Here is a 25,123-nt window from a genome sequence, read left to right on the forward strand (position 1 = left end):
TGTGGGAGAACTATTGATAGGTCAATCTCTCCACCATATGAGGTAGCAGAAGGCAGCCATCTGCAACCCAAGAAAAGAGCCCTCACCAGACCCAGGCCTTGCTGGCATGTTTATCTTGGATCTCTAGGCTCCAGAACTGTGAGAAAATGATTTTCCATTGTTTAAACCACCTAGTCTATGATACTTGTTTATGGCAGCCCAAACAGGCTAATATAGTAAGTTTAGAATGTTTTATTCTGGCTCAGTTTTACATTTCTTGCTGAACTGTGACCTGATAAAGATGATTGCCACTTCTCTTCCATTGACTAGTCTGAACATGCGAGTCAATTACTCTTCCAATTTCAAGTGAGTAGAGAGAGACAAGTGAAGGAATCTGCTACTAGTTGAACCTTGAACATCAGAGAAAGTCTGTGATTGGCTAATCTCACTATGTTGGTGATGTCTTGAAAATGAAAGTATTAGCTGCTCAGTCTTGTCCGACTCTTGTGACCCCATGGACTACAGCCTGCCAGGCTCCTCTGTCCATGGAATTCTCCAGGCAAGAATATTGGAGTGGGTAGCCATTCCCTTCTCCAGGGGATCTTCCTGACCCAGGGATCGAACCCAGTTCTCCCACATTACAGGCAGATTCTTTACTGTCTGAGCCACCAGGCAAGCCCTGGTGATATCTTACATGAAAATTTTAAGAAGGAGGGATCATAGGGAGTATTCTGTGTGCTAGTTGTTCAGTCATTTCAACTCTTTATGACCCCATGGATTATAGCCCTCCAGTCTCCTCTGTCCATGGGATTCTCCAGGTAAGAATACTGGAGTGGGTTGCCAGTTCCTTCTCCATGGGATCTTCCTGACCAAGGGATCAAACCCAGGTCTTCCACATTGCAGGCAGATGCTTGACTATCTAAGCCACCTGGGAAGCCACATAGGGAGTAGATGTGACAGTAAATCCTGGTCTGTTGTTGGCTGAGAAATATCAAAGGCAGTCATGGGAACTTTGCATTAAGGAAGTGGGGGAAGAGAGCATGACTCTCCTCTGAATTTAATGTTAGAACGTAAATTATTTGCCTAAATTTTCTTATTATTAAGCATATTTATAAGGATGAGGGGCAATGTGGGTCCATGCAGTGTGTACAGAACACACACAGTAAATCAAGACTCATAACTCCACTTAGAGATGAGCCCCTGATGCCATGCGGAGGTCTATCACCGACCTCTGTCACATCTCTCAGTGGCAGAAATGGGAGTCATTCTGCATCCACAGGACATTCCTTTCCACCACAGTAGGCTACGTCCCTTGAAATCTAGAATCTCACATTTGTCACAATAGATTTTGTGTATACAGGAAATTAATAGCATAGCATTTTGTTAATTTGAATTGATAAAGCAGAAATCCATCCATCTTCTGCTTGTCACTATTACCCCATAACCCTTTTGTTCTCGATAAAGGCGACTATTGCTGTACTACCTCTAATGTGATATTGAATTTGGGAAGTCTTCCTGCAAGAGGGCCAATAAATTACTTCTTAATTTACCTTCTTACCCTAAAAAGAGTCTTTTTTTTTTTTTTTAAGATGCAGTAAAGCCAAAGCTAAATTAGATAGAATGGCTTTATTTTGCCCAATGGCTGCTTTGGATAGTATCGCTATGTATTTTAATCTGTGTAGTACCTTCATGCCATCCTATGTATTTTAATTTTGTTAATGTGGTAGCAAACGTAAGTGAGGCTCTTGACCAAATAGGGGCAGAAATTTCTATAAAGGCCAAAAATTTATTCAAACTAACATGAGAACTCAAAAGTGTTCAAAAGTGAATGTGCCATATATGAGAGTAAGATGATAATGTAAACAGGTTCTGTCTCTCTGGTGCTAAAATTGACCAGTGAACTGTATGGGTGACCACTGGACCAGGTACCTAATATTTACACATGATTGAAAGGAACTTGCAGTTGAGAACACGCATGGTTTACACACACACACACACACACACATATATATATATATAATTTATCAGACTTGAAATCATTTTTTTTCCTTTTTGTCTTTAGGGCTCAAGTATTAACTGAATGCAGCACACCTCATAAATTTGAGCAGATGGTTTCAAACTTACTTCTGAAATCATATCAGTCTCATGAAGAAGTAATTTGCCTCTATCTACTTTATTATTTTCAATTTATTTATTTTAATTGGAGGCTAATTACAATATTGTAGTGGTTTTTGCCATACATTGACATGAATCAGCCATGGGTGTACATGTGGCCCCCATCCTGAACCCCCCTCCCACCTCCCTCCCGACCCCATCCCTCAGGGTGGTCCCAGTGCACTGGCTTTGAGTGCCCTGTTTCATGCGTTGAACTTGGACTGGTGATCTATTTCATGTATGGTAATATACATGTTTCAATGCTATTCTCTCAAGTCTTCCCACCCTCACCTTCTCCCACAGAGTCCAAAAGTCTGTTCTTTATATCTGTGTCTCTTTTGCTGTCTTGCATATAGGGTCATCATTGCCATCTTTCTAAATTCCATATATATGTGTTAATACACTGTATTGGTGTTTTTCTTCCTGACTTACTTCATTCTGTATAATAGGCTCCATCCACTTTACAATCCAAACTTGGTTAAAGGGAAATTTAAAAAAAAAAAATCCTTATATTTTCTGAAAATTGTAGGTATAATTTCAGTAGCAAGAATAATCATAGTTGTAAGATAAGTGACACTATAAGCAAAAACTGCCTCAGCCATGGAATTTGTGATATGTTGATAACACTTCAGAAGATCTTCATGAGTTCAAAGACAGCTGTTGCTCTGCAGTGTAAAAGAATTCAAATCTAATCTTCCATTTATAGTTCAAAGGATTTTAGAAAGACAGTACCTACAGCTAGGCTATAGGTAAATTTAATTCCAATTTTGGTTAACTTAAATATCTTGCTGTCTTAATTAGTGTTCCTTTTAAATAAGACCACTTAATTAAGTTCTAAATTCAGCTAAAGAAAGCTTACACCTTAATCAGTGTCACAGTATTCTTCATAGCAAAACCTAGATCTCAGCCTCAGCAGTGAGTGGCAGGGAAGGGAATGGGTTCTAACATCATAAGTAATTGTTGAGCCTATAGCTCTAGGCTGCAGATGCTTACCTCGAAAAGTTTCTAGTCTTTCTGGCACACATCTGCGTTCAGATAGAGACCTGGTTTGGGATTCTGACTTCAGGGCTCCTCATTTCTTCAGTGCTGGGCAGTTTAGTCACCTTGGTCAAACTGTATCCTCTGTGCTTTTGCCTTTTTTTAAACTTAGAACAGTCTGCAATCAAGAAATGTCATTTTTTTTTTTTTTAAGAAATGTCAAGTGGTACTCCTATTACAGAGCTTTCCCATCCATAGTTGGTGAATAGCTGTTAAATTAATCCAAGCTTAGGAAGTTTGCCTTTAAATCAGTAACCAGCCTCTGTGACATGGTTTGCTTAAGAACATTTTGAAATTGTCTAGTAATGTTTAAATCTAGGTCTTTATTTCTTATCGTGAATCATGGCTTCTTTTCATGATATTTGGACCATATTTTTAAATACTAATCTTGGGAAAGACAGCTGAAGCACAATGGTTTATGTATCTATACAATTTCCATGAAGAATGCCAGAAAGTCCCACAGATCAAACAAGGACTTTAAAATCAACCCTAGTTGAGTTTGTTCAAAGACTTACTGGCTGTATGATTTTGAAACAAGAGGCTTAACCTTTGTGAACCTCTGTTTCTTCACTTGAATAGCTAGGATGATGATTCCAAATTCACAGAATTTTTTTTAAAGAAACTATCATGCATTGAGTGCTTACCAAAACAACAAGTGTTATTTATTCCTAATAATAACACTAGGAGGGAGCTACTATTGTTATCTCCATGTTACAGTAGAAGGAAGAAGGTGGAGGAAGGCTAAGCAGCTAGGAAATAGCCAATCCCAGCTTTAAAAACCAGGATGTGCTCCAAACCACCCTGCACCTAATAGGTAAAGTTTAAATGCCTGATGATTTTTCCATTTTCCCAAACCAAGGACTGACTTTGAGGCTGAGGAGAATTGGCAGGAGATAAAGAAGAATACCTGGAGGCAGTGTTTGTTTGTTTTTTTTTTTAATCAAATCAGCACTTAATAGGCCCCTCCAAATTGGCAGACGTGTGTATCACTGACAAAGTGTCTCCTTTCCTGTAATATCAAAGAGTAATTGCCATTTTTGTCTATGAATGAAAGTTGCCACAGTCAGAAAGCAAACCATACAGTTCACCACCATTTCTCTTGTGAAGTTAATTGATTTCTGCTAGTTGAAATTTTATGTCTAAAATCAAGTTTCCAAGAAAGAAGCATGCATACTTTCTCTAAAATGCATGGAGAGACCAGATCCTATACCACGTTTGAAGCAAACATTTCTAACCTTCATGCGTTTCTCTCTGTAAATTATGTAAAATGCATTTTTGCAAATATGTGCAGTAGAAGGTCTCTAGGCATATGTATGTAATATAATAACCACATGTGCTTGCTCATTTTTTTCCTTCCTGGTATCATTCCTAGGGTTTAAAGTGGGAACAGGAATATAGAAGCTTTGTGTAAAGTTCAGTTCAATTCAGTCACTCGGTCGTGTCTGACTTTGCAACCCCATGAACTGCAGCACGCCAGGCTTCCCTGTCCATTACCAACTCCCAGAGTTCACCCAAACTCTTGTCCATCAAGTCAGTGATGCAATCCAGCCATCTCATCCTGTCATCACCTTCTCCTCCTGCCTCCAATCCCTCCCAGCATCAGAGTCTTTTCCAATGAGTCAACTCTTCGCATGAGGTGGCCAAAGTACTGGAGTTTCAGCTTTAGCATCAGTCCTTCCAAACAACACCCAGGACTGCTCTCCCTTAGAATGAACTGGTTGGATCTCCTTGCAGTCCAAGGGACTCTCAAGAATCTTCTCCAACACCACAGTTCAAAAGCATCAATTCTTCGGTGCTCAGCTTTCTTCACAGTCCAACTTTCACATCCATACATGACCACTAGAAACACCATAGCCTTGACTAGAAGGACCTTCATTGGCAAAGTAATGTCTCTGGTTTTGAATATGCTATCTAGGTTGGTCATAACTTTCCTTCCAAGGAGTAAGCGTCTTTTAATTTCATGGCTGCAATCACCATCTGTAGTGATTTTGGAGCCCCCCAAAATAAAGTCTGACACTGTTTCCACTGTTTCCCCATCTATTTCCCATGAAGTGATGGGACCAGATGCCATGATCTTAATTTTCTGAATGTTGAGCTTTAAGCCAACTTTTTCACTCTCCACTTTCACTTTCATCAAGAGGCTTTTAGTTCCTCTTCACTTTCTGCCATAAGGGTGGTGTCATCTGCATATCTGAGGTGATTGATATTTCTCCCGGCAATCTTGATTCCAGCTTGTGTTTCTTCCAGTCCAGCATTTCTCATGATGTACTCTGCAGAGAAGTTAAATAGCAGGGCGACAATATACAGCCTTGACGTACTCCTTTTCCTATTTGGAACCAGTGTGTTGTTCCATGTCCAGTTCTAACTGTTGCTTTCTGACCTGCATACAGGTTTCTCAAGAGGCAGGTCAGGTGGTCTGGTATTCCCATCTCTTTCAGAATTTTCCACAGTTTATTGTCATCCACACAGTCAAAGTCTTTGGCATAGTCAATAAAGCAGAAATAGATGTTTTTCTGGAACTCTCTTGTTTTTCGATGATCTAGCGGATGTTGGCAACTTGATCTCTGGTTCTTCTGCCTTTTCTAAAACCAACTTGAACATCTGGAAGTTCACGGTTCATGTGTTGCTGAAGCCTGGATTGGAGAATTTTGAGCATTACTTTCCTAGCGTGTGAGATGAGTGCAATTGTGCAGTAGTTTGAGCATTCTTTGGCATTGCCTTTCTTTGTGATTGGAATGAAAACTGACCTTTTCTAGTTTTTGTGTAAAGTACACCCATGCAAATACTAAACAGAGAACAGGCTATAAACTCAACAGCTAAACATTATGATATAGTTGAGGAAGATGTGATAGAAAGTTTTATGTTGGCTGAGCCATCCATGTAGATAACAGAGACTGGTAGTGAAGACAGGGTAGGAGTGGAGAAGAAGGATGTGAAGCAATGATTACATCTCCCATTGATGAGTCAATGACCAGGGAATCGAATCAGAGGATGGATAGTACCGTTCCCCAGTGGGACAGTTGTGTGTTGTTTTTGCTTTGCTTTGCTTTGCTCTCCTGACAGGAATAAGTGGGAGAAATGGAAGAATAATCTGGAAATGTAGGGAGGTTGTTGGTCACAAATGAGAGTTCTTTCATTTTCACTCGAAGTCATTATTATTATTAGTTCTAATTTAGTTGCTATTCAGAAAAGGATTTCAAAGTAATAAACTGGAATGAGTATTGTAACAAAACAGATGGGCATGGTCTGAAGTTAGCCATGTGGGCTGATGGCCGTGGTAACCACTTTTTGCTGGCCAAAGAATGCCCATTTCTGTGGGAACATCAGCAGTTGAGCTAAACATTTAAAAAAATCTCTTTGGGCGGGGGGGGGGGGTTTCTGCACCCAGGTTGAGTGCTAGGTTCATTGCATCTGTTTTAACACCCAAGACAAATCAAGTATTTGCTTCTAGCTGACAAGTATGCATATTGTAATTTCTCATCTTTGTCAGTATTGTTCTCTTCTCCTTTGTCCAAGGATTGCCTTTTAAAGCTTTTCTCTAAAGCTGGGCTTTTCTTCAGGGACTGTGTATAAGAAGGAAATGAATAGAAGGGGTGGCTTGTTATTACAGATACAGCTGAACAAGTGGGAGGGGGATGAGTGCAAACTAGAAGGATGTATTGGGTAGAAAAGTGAGTTCTGCATTTGAAACCATACAACTGGCCCTATCACTGTAGAAAGTGAGGGGCCTGGACCCAAAACTCACCAGGAGAGATACTTTGCTGACATTTTAAACTTGGCTCAGAATCTCCAATTTCTTTCCGTCACTTCATTGCCAGGAGCCAGTCTCCCCTATTCAGGGTTTTCATCGTTGTTTAGTTGCTAAGTCTTGTCCAGCTCTTTTGTAACCCCATAGGCTGTAGCCTGCCAGGCTCCTCTGTTCATGGGATTTCCTAGGCGGGAATACTGGGGTGGATTGCCATTTCTTTTTCCAGGGGAGATTGAGTTTACACTGTGGTTGTTCTACTGACAGTAAGACTCCTCCCATTTTCTTTACACACCTGTTTATCAACTGTGGCTGTATTTCCTATTCTGAACCTACTCTTTGAACATCTGCTGCTGCTGTTGCTAAGTCGCTTCAGTCGTGTCCGACTCTGTGCGACCCTATAGATGGCAGCCCACCAGGCTCCCCCGTCCCTGGGATTCTCCAGGCAAGAACACTGGAGTGGGTTGCCATTTCCTTCTCCAATGCATGAAAGTGAAAAGTGAAAAGTGAAAGTGAAGTCGCTCAGTCGTGTCGGACTCTTCACGATCCCGTGGACTGCAGCCTACCAGGCTCCTCTATCCATGGGGTTTTCCAGGCAAGAGTACTGGAGTGGGGTGCCATTGCCTTCTCCATTGGCCATCTAGTTGTAGGGAAAAAAAAAAGGCTTATGTGTAAGAACACCAGGGAATGTTGATATATTTTAATAAAATTGCTATCACGATGCAAGGCTTTCCAGGGATAAATAAATTCAGAGAACAGGAGTGGATAAATTCAGTGGAGCTTTGAACCAATGCAGAGTAGAAAAATAATAGAGTATTAACCTGATTACGACTGAGCAGCCTTCACTTCCACTTTTCAACCTGATTAAGGCAAGATATATGCTTTAAAAAATGTATTTACCATTAAAGATTACATATGTACTTTTAAAATTTTATTAATTCCATCATGCTTTATTAAGATGATCAAGCAGAAAGAACTTCTATTATATGAATTTCTTTTGTTCTTATACCTGTACCTCTCAAGAGAGCAAAAATCTTAAAAAGCAGTCTCAAAATTCACCCCTCCCCGCAACTAAGACAAACCACAACAAACATGCTGTGATATTTTTGAAAAGATACGCTGTTTATCACACTGTCAAAAGGTCTGCCAAACTCAATCTATGCAATAGAATGCATCCTAAGACATTTTTTCCTTTGCTTTATGTGTTTAATAGTGTCATAAATTCAATCCACCTCACTGACTTTACCTGCTAGGCACATTTTGTCTTCACATTTGGATGGATTTAAACTTATCAAGGTGACATGTGTGATTTTTAAGTGGAAACTTTAATTTGTTATAAAACCCAGCACCAATTAGCGGGGATACATAACCACCTTAACAAAGGAGCAGAGTTTGCCTCATGCCTAGTCACACAGCCCTTGGTGGGTTTCCTAACTGGAGCGGGGCTACTTCAGTCTCATCACACATTATTATCTACAGCATGCTGATAGGAAGGCAGGGTGAAGGCAGGCACTTTGCAAGTTTCCTGGTAACCCATGAGGCCTGAACACTTCAGAGTGGGCTCAAAGCCACGGCAAATCAGTTGAAGACTAGAACAGTTTCAAACATCTTTCCTTATTTTCTTTTCTACACACAAATGGAGTAATGCATTTTAAGTGATGAAAACCCCTTAAAAAGCAAAACAAAACAAAAGCACTTCCCCTTAAAAGCAGCAGTCTCCCAAGCATACCATTGTCACATTAAATGAAGATACAAAGAGTGAAGTGTGCTTAAAATCTCCCACATATGTTGGAAAATAAGTCCTCAGAAGTGAATGCATGCACGCACCTAGCACCTAACTCATCATTAAGGAAAATGAGAACTAAAACACTGTGAATCAAGTAACTCAGAATAAAGATGATGGTGTTAGGGCAGCTTCAGAGAACAGAAATTTATTTTTTCATCACAAATGTGCTTCCATCTTAAGTATTTTCTGACTTTGTGCAATTAGCGAATCAGTAATATGCCTGCTTTATTTCAAGTGCAGTAAATGAATTTCTTAAAGTTTATGAAAATATGTGTCTGCTTAAACAAACTCTCTCCATAGCCTGTTGGGTATTTGAAGTGTCCATGTATCAGAAGTCTTTGTTCTCAGTCTATAGGGAAAATTACCAAACACACTCCAGTGTGCCAGGTTTGAAAAGGTGCTAAGGAAAGCCTGCCTCATTACCTTTATTCCACTTTAGCTCACAGTGGAAGGTGGAAAAATTACCTGAGTGCCTTTCACTGTGATAGCTCCAACTGCCATAGACCTCATCTAATAGTTTATTACAGTCAGAAAACAAAGCGTATTCTAAAGAAAGAATCCATGGCTCCTGTCTGACAGAATGGTCTCTTTGAATTCTTTTGTCGATTTCATAGATTTCTAACAACCAGAGGATTGTTTTTTAAATCTGATTTTTATGCCAGCAGCACAATTTCCTCCTCAGTAAGTAGGACAGATTCATCCCAGGAGCAACAATGGATGCCTATCTGCTTAACTTGGGCATGACAGATTAAGCTTCAAGCATATACACTAAATGCCACCTCCTTGCTTACACAAATTGTTCAGAGGCAGGCGAGTGGGGCCTCAGCTGTATTTGTTCCTTGAACTGTCAGCTGATGAGCCAGTACTGTCCTGAGACGGCCAACCAGCCTTGATTGAGCAAAGATTGTGGACAGGCAGGGCTGCCTAGACATGCCTCACTGCAAGGGCTTTCAGGTGAATATCCCACTTCCAAATTGCACCCGCCTTAGGAAAGTTTCCCTGGACAATGCCTTGCAGGAAGCAGGCACTTGTTTGCTAAATATAAAAGAGAAAAATGAGGAGACAAAAATGTGATTTTAGAGAAAATGCAGAGACCTTTCATGTAGAGATAGATACTTTTCCGATTTGGCCATATCTGAAATAAATGCTGTTATTTCTGGCCTAGCAGTTAGGCGGCACTGACTGGAAAAATTGGTAAGCAAAAAATAAAAGTAAAATTAGCAAATGAACAAACTAGTAAAACATGAGGAAAATGAACAGTAGGCCAAATCTCCTGATAATGTTTCATCAATTATGTTAGAAAATGATTTTTTTTAATTTTATTTTATTTTTAAACTTTACATAATTGTATTAGTTTTGCCAAATATCAAAATGAATCCATCACAGGTATACAAATGATTTTTTATTAGAAAAATAACACTTGTAATATGATGCTTTCTGAAAGAGCATTTGCAGTCTTTTAAAGACCAGTATGTTGCATAAAGAAAACTGCAGAATTGTAATATGAGGATAACAGTTATTCATACACCATGAGGGGCATCTTCAGTTGTGTTTGTTCGCTAGATATTACCTATAAAACTACAAAAGAAAGGCGCCGCTGCTTTCTTTTCCCCACAGACATAAGACTCTAGAATCCATCTGTCAATGTTAGAAACAGGCTGAGCCAAGCATCACAAAAGCATGAATGTACTGTTCTCACGGTGGTGTAAATGGTGGCTGTTTTGCTCGTTGAAATCTCGAACCTTTCACAACCACATGCGTATGTTTGTCATTTATCCCTTTTCTCAGGTGCAAAGAAGGCTACCAAGGAGTCCGTTGTGATCAATTTCTGCCGAAAACTGATTCCATCTTATCGGATCCAAGTAGGTCATGCATTTTTCTTCTGTCTCTAACACAATATAAAACTCGGAGTCACAGTTGCTAACTCATTGACCACCGGATCTCAGTTTTGTGTCTCTGAATGCTGCCGAGGGTGGGAGTGGGGGACAGGCATTCACGTTCAAGGTTTGTTCAGAACTATCTCTGTGGAGGTGTAGGACTTCCGGGGATGGAGCCTGGTTTCCAGATTCATCTCCACTGCTACCCTCCTATGGGAACTGCAACAAATCCTGCTCCCTTAGCTTTTAGGCTCCCTTACTGCCACCCCATTATGAAAACAAGGATATAGAGACATAAAAGACCTCATTATTTATCCAAAAGAGTGTTATGAGAATTGTTAATGTCATACTGCTTCTTACCTTCTGGTTGGTAATTTGTGAAAACATTAAACCCTATTAACTTTAACCTTCCTGATGGAGGGAAATATACATATAAAATAAGAAGTTTTCAGACTAACTGTGAAAACCCTATTTTTAGCAACCCTATTCGCATATCAGCAATTACCGTACCAACAACAAATTATTTTTTTCCGTTCATGAAAGAAGACAATTTGCTGCTAAGAAATATTACCACTTATTTCTGTCTCTGAGTGGAGTAAAAAATAATGTTCTATACGAATATGCTCAGTTCTGGTCAAATGTGAAATTTTTCCTTTATCTGTAAATAATCTGATCTTTCAGTGACTGCTACAGTTGAATCACCACTAAGCAAGGGACTTTTATTGAATCAGCAGTCTAGTTCAGTGAAGATAATGACAGGCATTTTCAGATTGTAAAAGCAATGTTTTGGTTTCCTGAATACCAAACATGCATAACATAAGCTTTAGCGAAATACCATGCATTGATGGCAGCCAGTGGTCACCCTGTCTGAATGTGCAGGTTGCTGCATAATGAACATTTTAAGCAACATTTTTACAAAGTGCAGATTTTTATTGTCCCCCCTACCCTGAATTTTTAAGTATGTTTCCCTGAGTAAACAGAATATTTTTTAAAATAAAATTTCTGTGTAATTCAATTTGCTTGTGTTTTATCTTGACAAGGCAAGCTGCCACCATACAGCATTAACTATTCTTTTCTTAGCAAAGTTAGCTCTCCTAAAGAAAAGTGGAGGTTGCCTAAAAGCCAGTAACTAAGCTGGCCATGGTTGATCTCTGGTCTCTGAAATGTGAGGCTCTGGTCTCTAGGAGTTTCCCAGGTAGGGGACAGTTACTGGAGTGTGTGGTATCTTTTCTGTCTTGTAGTTTTAGCCACTTGCTCAGCTGATGTCTAAAAGGTATGATTGTGGCTAGAGACGTGTATTTGCTGCATTAGGAAGCATAAAAAGAAGAATGGGTTTGCTGATTTCATTTTCTTTATATTCACTTTGATGTACTTAGTTTTCCTTTTTTTTTTCCTCTTTCCTTCTTCCCTATTCTTCCCTTCTCTTTCCTTCCCTTTTATTGCCCTTTTTCCTTTCTTCTCTTTATTATTTCTTTCTTACCTATGCTCCCTGCCTTCCTCCTTCCTTTCCTTCCTTCCTTTTTCTTTTCCTGTATACCTGTAGGATACCTGTTCAGTACAGGGTACTGGAGCAGGGCTTGCATGCCGAACAAAATAGGTAAAATAACCTTTCTTTATACAATCTAATAAAACCTTTGCCATCCTATTAAACATAATAGTCCATCACTGCAAATGTTGAGAATGAGACCACTGTACGTGTTGAAGAAACCAGTACTCGAGAAACCAAGCACCGCACTCGGACTTGGAGAATTCAGGGGTTTTTTTTTATGCCGGTGGGCCCAGAGGAGTTAACCCTCCAAGCTCTGAGCCCTGAACAAAGGGGTTACAGAGTTTTTATACATAGACAGGCATGATTAAGCAGGTTTGCAGGGGTTGGGCGATTGCAAAGATCAAGACAAGGGTGAGTGAGATAAGCCCCAATTCCTAGTATTGTGAGTCCCCACTTTCTGAGGCTACGCAAGGAGCAAGCTGCGTTACAGAGGCAGAAGGAGCAGGAGGTTATGTTAAATTTTAGCTTTTCCTCTTCATTCCCCCTCTTGATGCTTCTATCATTCATTGTAGAAAGCATCATCTCATGTTTTGGGAGGATATTCAGTGCTCCCCATCATTCAGGGAGCAATATTGAGTTATTATCATTTGTAACTTTATGGATTCAATTTGAGAGGTTATGAACTGGGTAATAGCACTGAGCATATAAGGGCTAAAAAGGAGCCCCACAAAGAATATGGAGAGAGGACTGGTTAAAGGGAAAAGCCACAATGCCCAGCTCCAGAGATTGTTCCAGTTATCCCAGGAATTTGCTCGTCCCTCTCTCCTTTTTATGATTTGTTCCCTTAGCTGTTGGGCCATGTCCCTAAGTATTCTTGATTGGTTTACATAAAAGCAGCGTTCTTCATTCAAGAAGAGGCAGAGTCCTCCCTTTTCAGCTGTCAGTAGGTCTGCTGCTGCTGCTGCTAAGTCGCTTCAGTCGTGTCTGACTCTGTGCAACCCCATAGACGGCAGCCCACCAGGCTCCTCTGTCCCTGGGATTCTCCAGGCAAGAACACTGGAGTGGGTTGCCATGTGCTTCTCCAATGCATGAAAGTGAAGAGTGAAATTGAAGTCGCACAGTGTCCGACTCTTAGTGACCCCATGGACTGCAGCCCACCAAGCTCCTCTGCCCATGGGATTTTCCAGGCAAGAGTACTAGAGTGGGTCACCATTGTCTTCTAGCCCTCTCCTATTCTGTAAATGCACCTCAGCCAGGGAATCTAGTTGGTCCTGTGAGGCCACTAATGATTTGGCTACTCTCTCAATGTAGTCTGTGAAGTCCTTGGATAGTATATGGTAGAAGGTGGTTGATGAAACAATTCCTTCTATTCCCATACCTATCCCAGCCTTAATTCCCAGACCAACTAGTAGGGGTATAAATCGGATGGCTATTTTTGACTGCGTATGTGCTGCCAGAGGCACAGTGAGAGTCTGGTGGTTAGGGATGGTATTCATCTGGGGAGTGAGGAAAGCTAACGGGCAGATACCCATCCAATTGGCTGGTAGACATAAGTAAACAACTGTCCCACAAAGAGGCCTGGATGGGGGCAACACCTTATTGTGTTTCTGGGAGGATGAGTGGGCTACTCTCCTTTTGAAGTTTGATTACATTGGTCCCTGGCTAAATTGCCAACAGGTTCAGTCCCCACATCATTTGTAAAGCATTCTGGAGCCTTATGAGTTAACTCAATTGCCCTTGAGACTGGCTCTTGCAAGGGTGGGTCTATAGGAGTTCCCATGGCTGTTGCATCATTCATTGGTACTGGTGTAGCTAAGTACCATGGAGCCCCTAAGGGTAAAGCAAAGCCAGCAATCCCTGGCCAGCTGGGGGCTGGTGTCATTAAGAAGGCAAAGAAAGAGTTGCATTGAGAACCAGGTACAGATGAGGGTCTAAGGGGGAGTTAACTCTGTAACCTGGGTCATACAGCCAACAGGCAGAGCCTGAGTTTTTAGGGCAAAGATGATCCATGATTTTGTTTGTCTGAATTATTGTTCCTGTCCAATAGGTTTTTCCATTTATTTGGCAGACAGACACTTGGTCTGGGTTGTAACATCTGTGTGGCATTTGGGGGTAGACGGAGGCACAGGGGCATGTTGGCAATGCCATGGTGTTGGAATACCACCTGGGGTTTGGATCCTCTGGTGGAGGGAAGATAGTGGCAGTGAAGAGTATAACTGGAAAACAGTTTTGGCACCCAGACCTCTGGACATGCATCTCCTGATTATGAAGGCAGTAGGTGATTGGCCTACAGGATTGGCTATCTATACATTGTTCTAGCTGATGGTTAAGTAAGTGATTTTCCAAGGGTTGACTGTAATGTTGACAGGTGCATGATGGATAAGGAACAGCACCATCTGTTATAGCAAGGGACACCAGAAGGCTGCAAAGCAGCCTGCACATAACAGATAACTGAACACTAACAAAAAGTTTTCTCCCTATCTTTGGGTTGCCACGGCTATAGCAACTGAGCCTGTTGTGAAGAGGGGTCAACTATACTGTGAGCAATTTAGTTAAGTAGGGAGAATCAATCATAAGAGACATTTAATAAGAATGAGGCTTCCAACTCCTGTGAGATAACAGACAGCTAACCACAGCTTCTGACCCAAATCCCAGTCCTGGAGTGCTTTTGAATCTAGTCCTGTAGTGAAGAGCACAGCAATAATACCAATCAGTGATAGAGGCCAGGGTTGACAATGAAAATCCATCTATAATAGCCAGATCCTCAAGCTTCCACCATGCGTTGACCAGCAAGCTGCTGGAGTGTGGCGGGAGCAAGGCTGAAGAATCCTCAAGCTTCTGCTGTCCTTTGACTAGTCAGCTTCTGGAGTGACTAGAGCAGGGCTCAGTATCCTTCGTGGCTGAGAGCTGTTGTTTTGGGAACCAGACCTTAAGGGGATTTTTGGGGTCCCGAACAGTTTTCCAGGTGTCCTCACCACAGGAAGCCACTGCCTTCTTGACTCTGGTGTGGTGGATCTGAGGGATGACGGCTGTAACTTTAATAGCAGTAGGGGTTGCCAGGACGACCATGTGAGGCCTGTCCAAATTGGCTGAAGTGGTTCCTTTTTCCAGTCTTTTACCCATACCTCATCTCCTGGCTGATAGGGATGGACCCAATTGCCCAAAGGAATGGGTGTCCTTTCTAAGGTCTTGGGTGATATAGTGGAAGACTCTTCCCAGGGCCTGGAGGTGTTGGGACATCTCCAGGTCAGCTAGTTGTTGGGGGTCTCCCTTGAGTTTTCCTATCACTGGGGGTGTTCTCCCATATAAGATCTCAAAGGGAGTTTAGCTTGAGGATCTCAGGATATATCAGACTTGGAGTAAGGCTAGGGGGTAACATGTCAAGTCAAGATAACTGGGTGTCCTGTCAGAGTTTAGCTAATGTAGTCTTGGGGGTCTGATTCATGTGTTCAACTTTCCCTGAGCTCTGTGGCCTGTAAGGGGTTTAAAGCTTCCATTTGATTCCCAGTGTCCTGGATGAATTTGGATTATCTCAGACACAAAAGCTGGCCCATTGTCAGACCCTATGGAGAGAGGCAGCCCATATCTCAGGATTATGTCTCTTAGTAGGGCCTTGGCCACTGTTCATGCCCATTCAGTGCACGTGGGGTAGGCTTCAGCCCATCCCGAGTACGTGCAGACTATCACAAGTAAATACTTATAGCCTCTACAGGGCTTGACTTCAGTAAAGTCCACTTCTAGACCTTCAGATGGCAGTGTCCCAACTGTCTGCACCCCTGGGTTGGGTCTTGGTCCTTGGCTGGCGTTGTTTTGCACACAAGTCACACATATCTAGCACTGATCTGGGCACACAGGGTTGGGAGCTTAGGAACAAAATAGTAGCAGCTCAGTAAGCTTTCCAGCTCAGTTTTTCCTAAATGAGCTGTCTCATGATGTTTTACCAGCTAGTCTGCTATATTGCAGGGGACAAAGAGTCTTTGGTTTGGGAGCTTCCACCAGCCCTCTTTTTTTTTTTTTAATTCCTCCCTCATTTAGAGCCCATTGATCTTCTTCCTTGGTATATCTTCGAGATGGAGGCAATTTTGGTGCCAAGAGGACGTTGAAGATTGACTTGGGGCCCATTGTGGGGCTGGGTTGGGTCGCTGCCTCCTTGGCTTTCTGGTCAGCCAACTGATTTCCTTTGCTGACTGGATCGGTTCCTCGCTGATGGCCTTTACAATGTATGACTGGCACTTGGGAAGGCTTCCAGACTGCTTCTAACAGCTGAAGGATTTTTGTTTGTTTGTTTTTAATCTCTCTTCCCCCTGCTCTCAGTAGTCCCCCTTTTTTTTTTATAAATGGCTCCGTGAACATGTAAAGTAGCAAAGGCATACCTTGAATCAGTGTAGGTGTTGACTCGTGTCCCTTCAGCGTGCCTTAGCACCTGGGCGAGTGCCCATAGCTCAGCCCATTGTGCTGACCACCCTGTGGCAAGGCCTCAGCCTTCACTATCTCATCAGTTGTTATGGCATAACCTGCTTTGCAGGGCCCATTTGGATGAAGCTACTTCCATCAGTGAACAGTTCCAGTTCTGGGTTCTAGAGGGGAATGTCTGTCAGGTCCAGCCTGCACGAATAAATTTCATCTATGACCTCCTCAGAGTTATGATCAGGGGTTCCCGCTTCCATAGGTAAAAAGCTGGGCAGGGTTCAGTGTCTGCACAGTCCTCAAGTTGGACCCATGGGTTTTCTCAAAGCAGTCCTTGATAGTGAATCATCCTGGAGTTGGTCAGCCACTTATGCCCCTGGCTGTTCATCAGGGCAGTAACAGCATGGGGAACCTTTACATTTATATATACATATATATATAATATGTATATATAATGTATAATATGTATATATATACATATATGCATGTACATATATATATACAAATATATATATACAAATATATTTATATATTATCTTTTGTTATAAGAGTAAGCTTATCTGCTTCTCTGACCAAAACCACAGTGGCAGCTAATGCCCGGAAGCATGGCAGCCATCCCGTGGCCACTGGATCCAGTCATTTGGACAGTTATACGACCAGGCGCTGCTATGGCCCAACTGTTTGTGTGAGAACCCTCAGTGTACATTTTTCTCATGTACAAAGAGGTTAAAGTCCCATGCCACATCTGGAAGCCCTAATGCTGGCGCACTGGTCAAGAGTCTCTATCTCCTTGAAAGCCTTTTCCTGTTCAGGTCCCCACTCCAGGGGGCCCTTACCAGACCCTGCTGTGGCTTTAAACAAAGGCTTGGCGATTTCAGAGAAACCCAGTATCCAGATCCGGCAGAATTTCGCAGCCCTGAGGAACTCACAGACTTCTTTCTTGGTGTCCCGCCAAGGTATTGAACAGATAGCTCGCTTCCTCTCATGTCTGAGCACCCAATGCCTTTTTGTGATGACAAACCCGAGGTAATTGACCTCCTGTCTGCAGATCTGAGCCTTTTTCCATGACACCTTGTATCCTGTGGTGGAGAGTAGAGCCAATAGGACTTTAGTGCCTCTCCAGCAGTCCCCTTGGGTGGAACTGGCTAGTAACAAGTTGTCCACATTCAGGAGCAGGTGCAGTTGAAAGTTTCACTGGGAAAGGCAGCAAGGTCTGCAGCCAGGGCTTCACCAAACAAGATAGGTGAGTTTTTGAAGGCTTGTGGCAGTCGGGTCCAAGTCAGCTGTGTCTTTCTCCCAGTGTGTGGGTCTTCCCATTCAAAGGCAAACAAGGGATGGCTGGTGACAGCTGGAGGCAGAAGGATGCGTCCTTGAGATGGAGGCAGGTGAACCTGCTTGCCTGAGTGGGTAAGAGACTCAAGAGAGTGTAGGAATTTGGGACCACTGGATGGATGGTGATCACTGCAGTTGATGGTGTGGAGGTCCTGGACGGGGCAGTAGTCATTCCCTCCAGACCTTTTGACTAGTAAGATTGGAGTGTTCCAGGGAGATTGACATTCAATTAGGATCTCAGCATTTTGTGGGTGCTGGATGTGGTCCCAAATTCCCAGGCATGCCTCTTGTGATACTGGATATTGTTTCTGTCTAACAGGAGTGGCTCCTGGCCTCAGGTCCACTACAATGGGGACAGAGTTTTTGGCCAAACCTGGGGGCCACTTCTCTTCCCAGACATCAGGGAATTCTTTTAACAGTCTTGGGGGATTTATTTGTTCCCTTCCTGAGGAATAGAGACACTATTCATCTTCCCTGGACATGGTCATGGCCATCATCAGAGCCAATTGTCTCCCCAGGGTGAGGCTCGCAGACTTTCCAGGGGCAAAGGTGATTTGTGCCCCCAGCTTTGTCAGTAAGTCTCTACCCAGCAGGGGAATGGGGGATCCCAGTAAGTAAAGAAATTCATGAATCACCAGATGGCCTGCAGCTGACACGAACGGGCCTTGCAAAACGAGCGGGGTGCCATGAACCATGTGGCCCCAACAATAGTTGCTGTTCAGCCTGTGAGGGAAGCCATAGGTGTGGTTACCACAGAGTGTTCAGCTCCGGTAGCCATAAAAGTCATTGATTTTTTTTTCCCGGGGGCCCAGGATCAGGGAGTCCAGTCTTCCCTAGTCTGATTCTGCCCTGGCCAGGCCAGTAAGGTTTTGGATGGCCGGCTCAGGTTGGTACCTTTCTTTGTTGGGTTGACTGAACTTCAACCCTTTAGATGTCCCTCTGTGATGGGGACACTCATTACTCCAGTGTCTGGTCTCTTTGCAATAGGTGCACTGGTCATGGCATAGTGGGAGTCTCTTCTTCGTTTCCCCTTTCCACGAGGGGACAGTCTGTTTCACTTGATCAGAGCTCCTCAGTGCTGCTGCTAGCAGGGCTGCTTTCTGTTTCATTTTTTTTATCTGCTTCCCGTTAGGCTTCATGGTCTCGGTTCACAGACTTTATTTGCTACCTCCAAGAGCTGTGTAGCATTCATCCCAGTGAAGCCTTCCAGTTTTTGGAGCTTTCATTGGATTGTCTGCACAGGATTGAGCCGCAAAGGCAGCATTGATCATTTGTTGATTCTCATGTGTCTCAGGGTCGAATGGGGTCTATGTCTGGAACACTTCACGCAATCTGTCATAGAAATTGGTGGGAGTCTCATCTGCTTTTGTGGATTATCATTGTAATTTTGGACATATTGGTGGGCTTTTTGGCTCCTGCTCAAAGTCCATGTAGAAGGGCATCACGGTAGTGACCCAGGGTTTCTTGTCCTTCTCTGATATTGAAATCCCAATTAGGTCTCGTCTCTGGCATTGCTTCTTGTGCCCATCTTTCTATATCTAACACCTCTGCGGGGACTTGTCCTCGGAGCCATTTTTGGGCTTCTGTTGAGATACGTCTCCTTTCTTCAGTAGTGAAGAGAGACGTAAGGAGCTGGCAACAGTCTTCCCATGCAGGCTGATGGGTGTGGAAAATGGACTCTAGGAGATCAGTCATAGCCAGTATGCTGGGTTATGGTGTTTCCAGTGGAGGAGATCAGTAGTGCCGAAGGGCTGGTAATGGAGGATGGAGCAGCCAGGCTGGACTGAGCCATCCTCGTTCACTTGTTGAGAACCTTGAGTTTCTCACAGTGGCATCTGATGGGCCATGGCCAGCTGGCTAGATTGTTCAGCCAAGCAGAGCTGCTTCCCTACTGGCTTGCTTATAAGGTGGACATGGAGGCAGGTGGACTGTCTGGCAATGGGTCTGGTGCTGGCTGTGCTGAGGCTTGTGGAGTCAGGGGAATGTTTGGTAGGGGAAGCAGTGGGTCTTCCACTGGATATCCCTGGAATATAGATTTTTTTCCCTTCTTCTTTCTTTTTTCTGAGTGGTTGGGCCACAAATACCCTACTCTGTCCCCGTCCATTGTGCTAAATCTTGCCCATAGGGGCACGGTCTGTGTTATTAGAAGCAAGGAGTCTATGTGTGGAAACTGATCTGGATGTCCTGGAGTCCCAGGGACTACCTGGTATACTGCTTGGATGGTGGGCAGGTCGAGAGTGCCCTCTGGCAGCCATCCAACCTCAAAGGATGGCCAATGGAGCTCACATAAGTTATGAAGCTTCCTGGGGATCATCTTGACTCTATAATCCCCTGCGAAGCCCTTCTTAAAGTTCTTTATCATGGAATCTAAAACTGTTGGCTTAGAGGAACTTCCACCCATGTTGACAAATGTAATCTACCTGGCAGTGTTTTGAGGAAAACTTAATCTCTTAGATGTCAGCTCAAGGAGTCAGTCGACAGAAGAATAACCAGTAACCATTCATTTCTCCCTCCCTGTGTTTCCTGCCCTGAGTTGGTGACACAAAGACAAACAAAGGTGGGTGCCCCTCAAAAGAGGAGACCATTCAGGTGCCCCCTTGCCCACATCCCCAGGGGAAATGTAGGTGCCTCTTAGCATTGGCAGATCAGTATAAACCCCTGATCTGGATCTGTCTCACAGGGAGGGATTGGGTCCCCCCAGAGGCAGACACTGCCTTGAGCCATATGAGGCCACCACAGAACCATAAGATAGGGCCCACTGGGACTCCATAGCCATGAAGGCCATGAAGACACACAGTCGAGCCTGAAGTACAGGTGAATCAGGCCACACATTCGTTCACATTCTTTTTTTTTTGTCTGCCTAGTCACTATCCTGAGGAAGATTTTTTTTTTTTTTCAGATTTATTTTTATTATTATTATTATTATTATTTGTTTTTACTTTACAATATTGTATTGGTTTTGCCATACATCAACATGCATCCACCACGGGTGTACATGTGTTCCCCATCCTGAACCCCCTCTGACCTCCCTCCACTAACCATCCCTCTGGGTCATCCCAGTGCACCAGCCCCAAGCTGCCTCTTAGCATTGGCAGGTCAGTATAAACCACTGACCTGGACCAGCCTCGCAGGGTGGGGTCAAATCCCCCAGAGACTGGCACCCTTTCAGTCTTATGAGGTTGTCATGGACCCGCAGGTTTTGGACCTTCTCAGGCTCTATAGTCTTAGGACTGTGGAGCTCACTTTCACTTCCTTCAATCAACAATTATGCATACACAGTCACTCAGAGGTTATCACAATGCTTCCCTTTTCCCAAGTCCCCAGGTCTGTCTACCTGATGCTCCCTTCCTGGGAGCTCCAAGGAGGTGATCAGTCTCCTCTTCTACCCACTGGGGTAGGACCTCACTGGGGACTGGCCCCAGGGCCTTACCTGATCCTGTGGCCATTCCTGGTGAGTTGGTCTGTCCCTCCAATGAGTCCAGTTGGAGCAGCTGTCCAGAGAGTCAGAACACCAGTCCAAAAGAGAGCCTGTAATACCGTCAAGCAGTGCTCCTCCTCGTTCATCTCAGGGCTTCTCCACTCCAACCCGGCTGAGCCATCAGTCCAGTTTCTCAAGGGGCTGGCATTGTTGGAATCTCGCTGGGGCCTCCAGAAATGTTGCAGAAACCAGTACTTAAGAAACCAAACACCACACTTGGAGAGCTGGAGAACTCAGGTTTATTACACTGGTGGGCCCAGAGGAGTTAATACTCCAAGCTCTGAGCACCAAACAAAGGGGTTACAGAGTTTTTTATACATGGACAGAAATGATTAAGCGGGTTTGCAGGGGCTGGGCAATTGCAAAGAGCAGGACAAGGGTGAGTGCGATAAGCTCCAGTTCCTAATATTGTGAATCCCCCCTTTCTGAGGCTATGTGATCTATGTGATTCAGACTTTGCAAGGAACAAGCTGAGTTACAGAGGCAAAAGGAGCAGGAGGTTATGTAAAATTTTAACTTTCCTCTGCATAAGGACTGTGTGCTCCTAAAAGAAAAAATGATCCTGTGATCAGTCACTAACCCTGAAAACCTTGGTCCTGCTGTCGACTGAAAAAAGATGCACAATTTGAGAGCTGTGAGTTAAGTTTTATTGCGGGCAAAATGAGGACTGCAGCCTGGGAGGCAGCACCAGCTCTGAGAGACTGCTCCAAAGAGGCACTGGGAGAAAGGTCAATATATAAGGTTTTGGTGAAGGGGGAGTTCAATACCATTAAGCACTCATTTTAACCATTTTAATAAAAGATTTTCTGCTAGCCAGGAGGATCTGATATCACCATGAAGGGATTTGGTGCCTTTCTAGATATGAGGAGATGCAAGGACTGAGATCATAAAATCTATTCCTAAAAGCATCCAACTACCTGAAGACCTGTCCCACCAAATTCCCTGGAGCACAGAGTGCTTCCCTTCACCCTGAACTCCTTCAGGGGGTGTTGAAGGTCAACAGCTATAGCAGTGCAGGGTTCAATCTCAGCAGAGGCAGTTGTCAAATGCTCTTGTTGTTCAGTCATTGGCAATGCTCTTGGCAAGTGCCAATTTGCAGTTGATGCTATATACATAAAAATATTTAAGGCAACAATATTTAAAATGGTGAGAAAATACACATTTTAAAAATTATGTTTAATTAGAACATCATATGGCATATTGATCATGTTCTAATAAATTATCATTAAAATAAGAGCTGTATGAAATAGTCCTATTAAGTGAAACAGCAAGATAGAAAAATATTTTCATTCAAGATTGCAATAAGGACGTCCCTTTGTCCAAAGATAGGGGGAAAAAACATAGTATAATCATAAACGGGAATTTTAAGTCTTGGGGTTATAGAAGTATGTGATTTTTTTTCCTTTTTATTTTGTTTTCTGTAAAATGACACATCATTGTGTGAATCAAAATGATAGAATGCCCTGTGTTGGGTTGCATTAAGAGAGGCCTGCAAGGCTTATGCTTGCCCAAATTCAAGACAAAAGAAAAGACAACCTTAGAGTCTGTAAAAAAAAAAAAATAATAAAAAAATATATCAATGGTTTAATATCTAAAGCAGGGCCCAAGACTGAGGCCTCCACCCTACCTATCAGATGGTGAACAGGACTTGTTGAGAGAAGAAATGCAAAAAGGCAAAATGGTTGTCTGACGAGGCCTTACAAATAGCTGAGAGATGAAAAAAAGTGAGAGAAGGAGAAAAAAAAGGAGAAAAGGAAAGATAAATCCATCTGAATGTAGAGTCCCAAAGAATAGCAAGGAGAGATAAGAAAGCCTTCCCAAGTGACAAATGCAAAGAAATAGAGGAAAACAACAGAATGGGAAAGACTAGACATCTCTTCAAGAAAGTTAGAGATACCAAGGGAACATTTCATGCAAAGATGAGCACAATAAAGGAAGGAAATGGTATGGACCTAACAGAAGCAGAAGATATTAAGAGGAGGTGGCAAGAATACACAGAAGAACTATTAAAAAAAAAATCTTCATGACCCAGATAACCATGATGATTTGATCACTCACCTAGAGCCAGACATCCTGGAGTTTGAAGTCAACTGGGCATTAGGAGGCATCACTACAAACAAAGCTAGCAGAGGTGATGGAATTCCAGCTGAGCTATTTCAAATCCTGAAAGATGATGCTGTGAAAGTGCTGCACTCAATATGCCAGCAAATATGGAAAACTTAGCAGTGGCCACAGAACTGGAAAAGGTCAGTTTTCATTCCAACCACAAAGAAAGGCAATAATAAAGAATGTTCAAACTACTGCACAATTGCCCTCATCTCACATGCTAGCAAAGTAATGCTGAAAATTCTCCAAGCCAGGCTTCAACAGTACGTGAACCGAGAACTTCCAGATGTTTGAGCTGGATTTAGAAAAGGCAGAGGAACCAGAGATCAAATTGCCAACATCTGTTGGATCATAGAAAAAGCAAGAGAGTTCCATAGAAAACATTACTTCTGCTTCATTAACTACACTAAAGCCTTTGCCTGTGTGGATCACAACAAACTGGAAAATTCTTAAAGATATAGAAATACCAGTCCATTTTACCTGCCTCCTGAGAAATCTCTATACAGGTCAAGAAGCAACAGTTAGAACCAGACATGGAACAATGGACTGGTTCCAAATTGGGAAAGGAGCATGTCAAGGATGTATACTGTCACCTTGCTTATTTAACTTATATGCAGAGTACATCATCCACAATGCCAGGATGGATGAAGCATAAGCTGGAATCAAAATTGCAGAGAGAAATATCAATAACCTCAGATATGCAGATGACACCACCCTTATGGAAGAAAGTGAAGAGGAACTAAAGAGCTTCTTGATGAAAGTGAATGAGGAGAGTGAAAAAGTGGGTTTAAAACTCAATATTCAAAAAGTAAAGATGATGGGATCTAGTCCCATCACTTCATGGCAAATAGATGGGGAAACAGTGACAGACTTTATATTTAGGGGCTCCAAAATCACTGCAGATGGTGACTGCAGCCATGAAATTAAAGACACTTGCTCCTTGCAAGAAAAAGCTAGGACCAACCCAGACAGCATATTAAAAAGCAGAGACATTACTTTGCCAACATACGTCCATCTAGTGAAGGCTATAGTTTTTCTGGTAGTCATGTATGAATGTGAGAATTGGACCATGAAGAAAGTGGAGTGCCAAAGAATTGATGCTTTTGAGTTGTGGTGTTGGAGAAGACTCGTGATAGTCCCTTGGACTGCAAGAAGATCAAACCAGTCAATCCTAAAGGAAATCATTCCTGAGTATTCAATGGAAGGACTGAAGCTGAAACTCCAATAGTTTGGCCACCTGATGTGAAGAACTGACTCATTGGAAAAGACCCTGATGCTGGGAAAGATTGAAGGTGGAGAGAGAAGGGGACAACAGAGGGATAAGATGGTTGGATGGCATCACCGACTCAATGGACATGAGTTTGAGCAAGCTCTGGGAGCTGGTGACGGACAGGGAACCCTGGCGTGCTGCAGTCCATGGGGTCTTAAAGAGGTGGACATGATTGAGCACCTAAACTGAACTGAGGGGAATGGGAGAGAGTATTACCAGTTACAAGTGGAACTGACCTAACGTTGGCTCATTGGTTACCAGCTAAGCCAGCAGAGCGACATGTGTTCCTCCCTGCTCTTTGGATAAGATATCAGAGTGGAGACATTCTGATCTAAAGCTAGAACAGTCATTAGCTGAGGCCTGGGCAAGTGTGTAAGAACATCAGTCATGAGAGTAGAGTATAGGTGAGACAGACACTCGTTGAGCAGGGGAAGCATGGAGAACAGCCATCTTGAGGGTACT

At 43.0% G+C, this 25,123-nt stretch overlaps 1 protein-coding gene across 3 annotated transcripts in view; it reads left to right on the top strand.

Moving 5' to 3' along the window:
* NRG3 (neuregulin 3) overlaps positions 1-25,123 on the top strand; it is a 1,237,239-nt gene that overhangs the window by 913,501 nt on the left and 298,615 nt on the right. For all 3 annotated transcript variants that reach the window (XM_070782242.1, XM_019953669.2, XM_070782243.1), the window contains exon 3: positions 10,491-10,564. In XM_070782242.1, coding sequence (XP_070638343.1) covers positions 10,491-10,564 — 74 coding nt within the window. The remainder of the gene's footprint in view (positions 1-10,490; positions 10,565-25,123) is intronic.

The sequence above is a fragment of the Bos indicus genome, chromosome 28 (genome assembly GCF_029378745.1).
Source record: "Bos indicus isolate NIAB-ARS_2022 breed Sahiwal x Tharparkar chromosome 28, NIAB-ARS_B.indTharparkar_mat_pri_1.0, whole genome shotgun sequence".
Classification (NCBI taxonomy): domain Eukaryota; kingdom Metazoa; phylum Chordata; class Mammalia; order Artiodactyla; family Bovidae; genus Bos; species Bos indicus.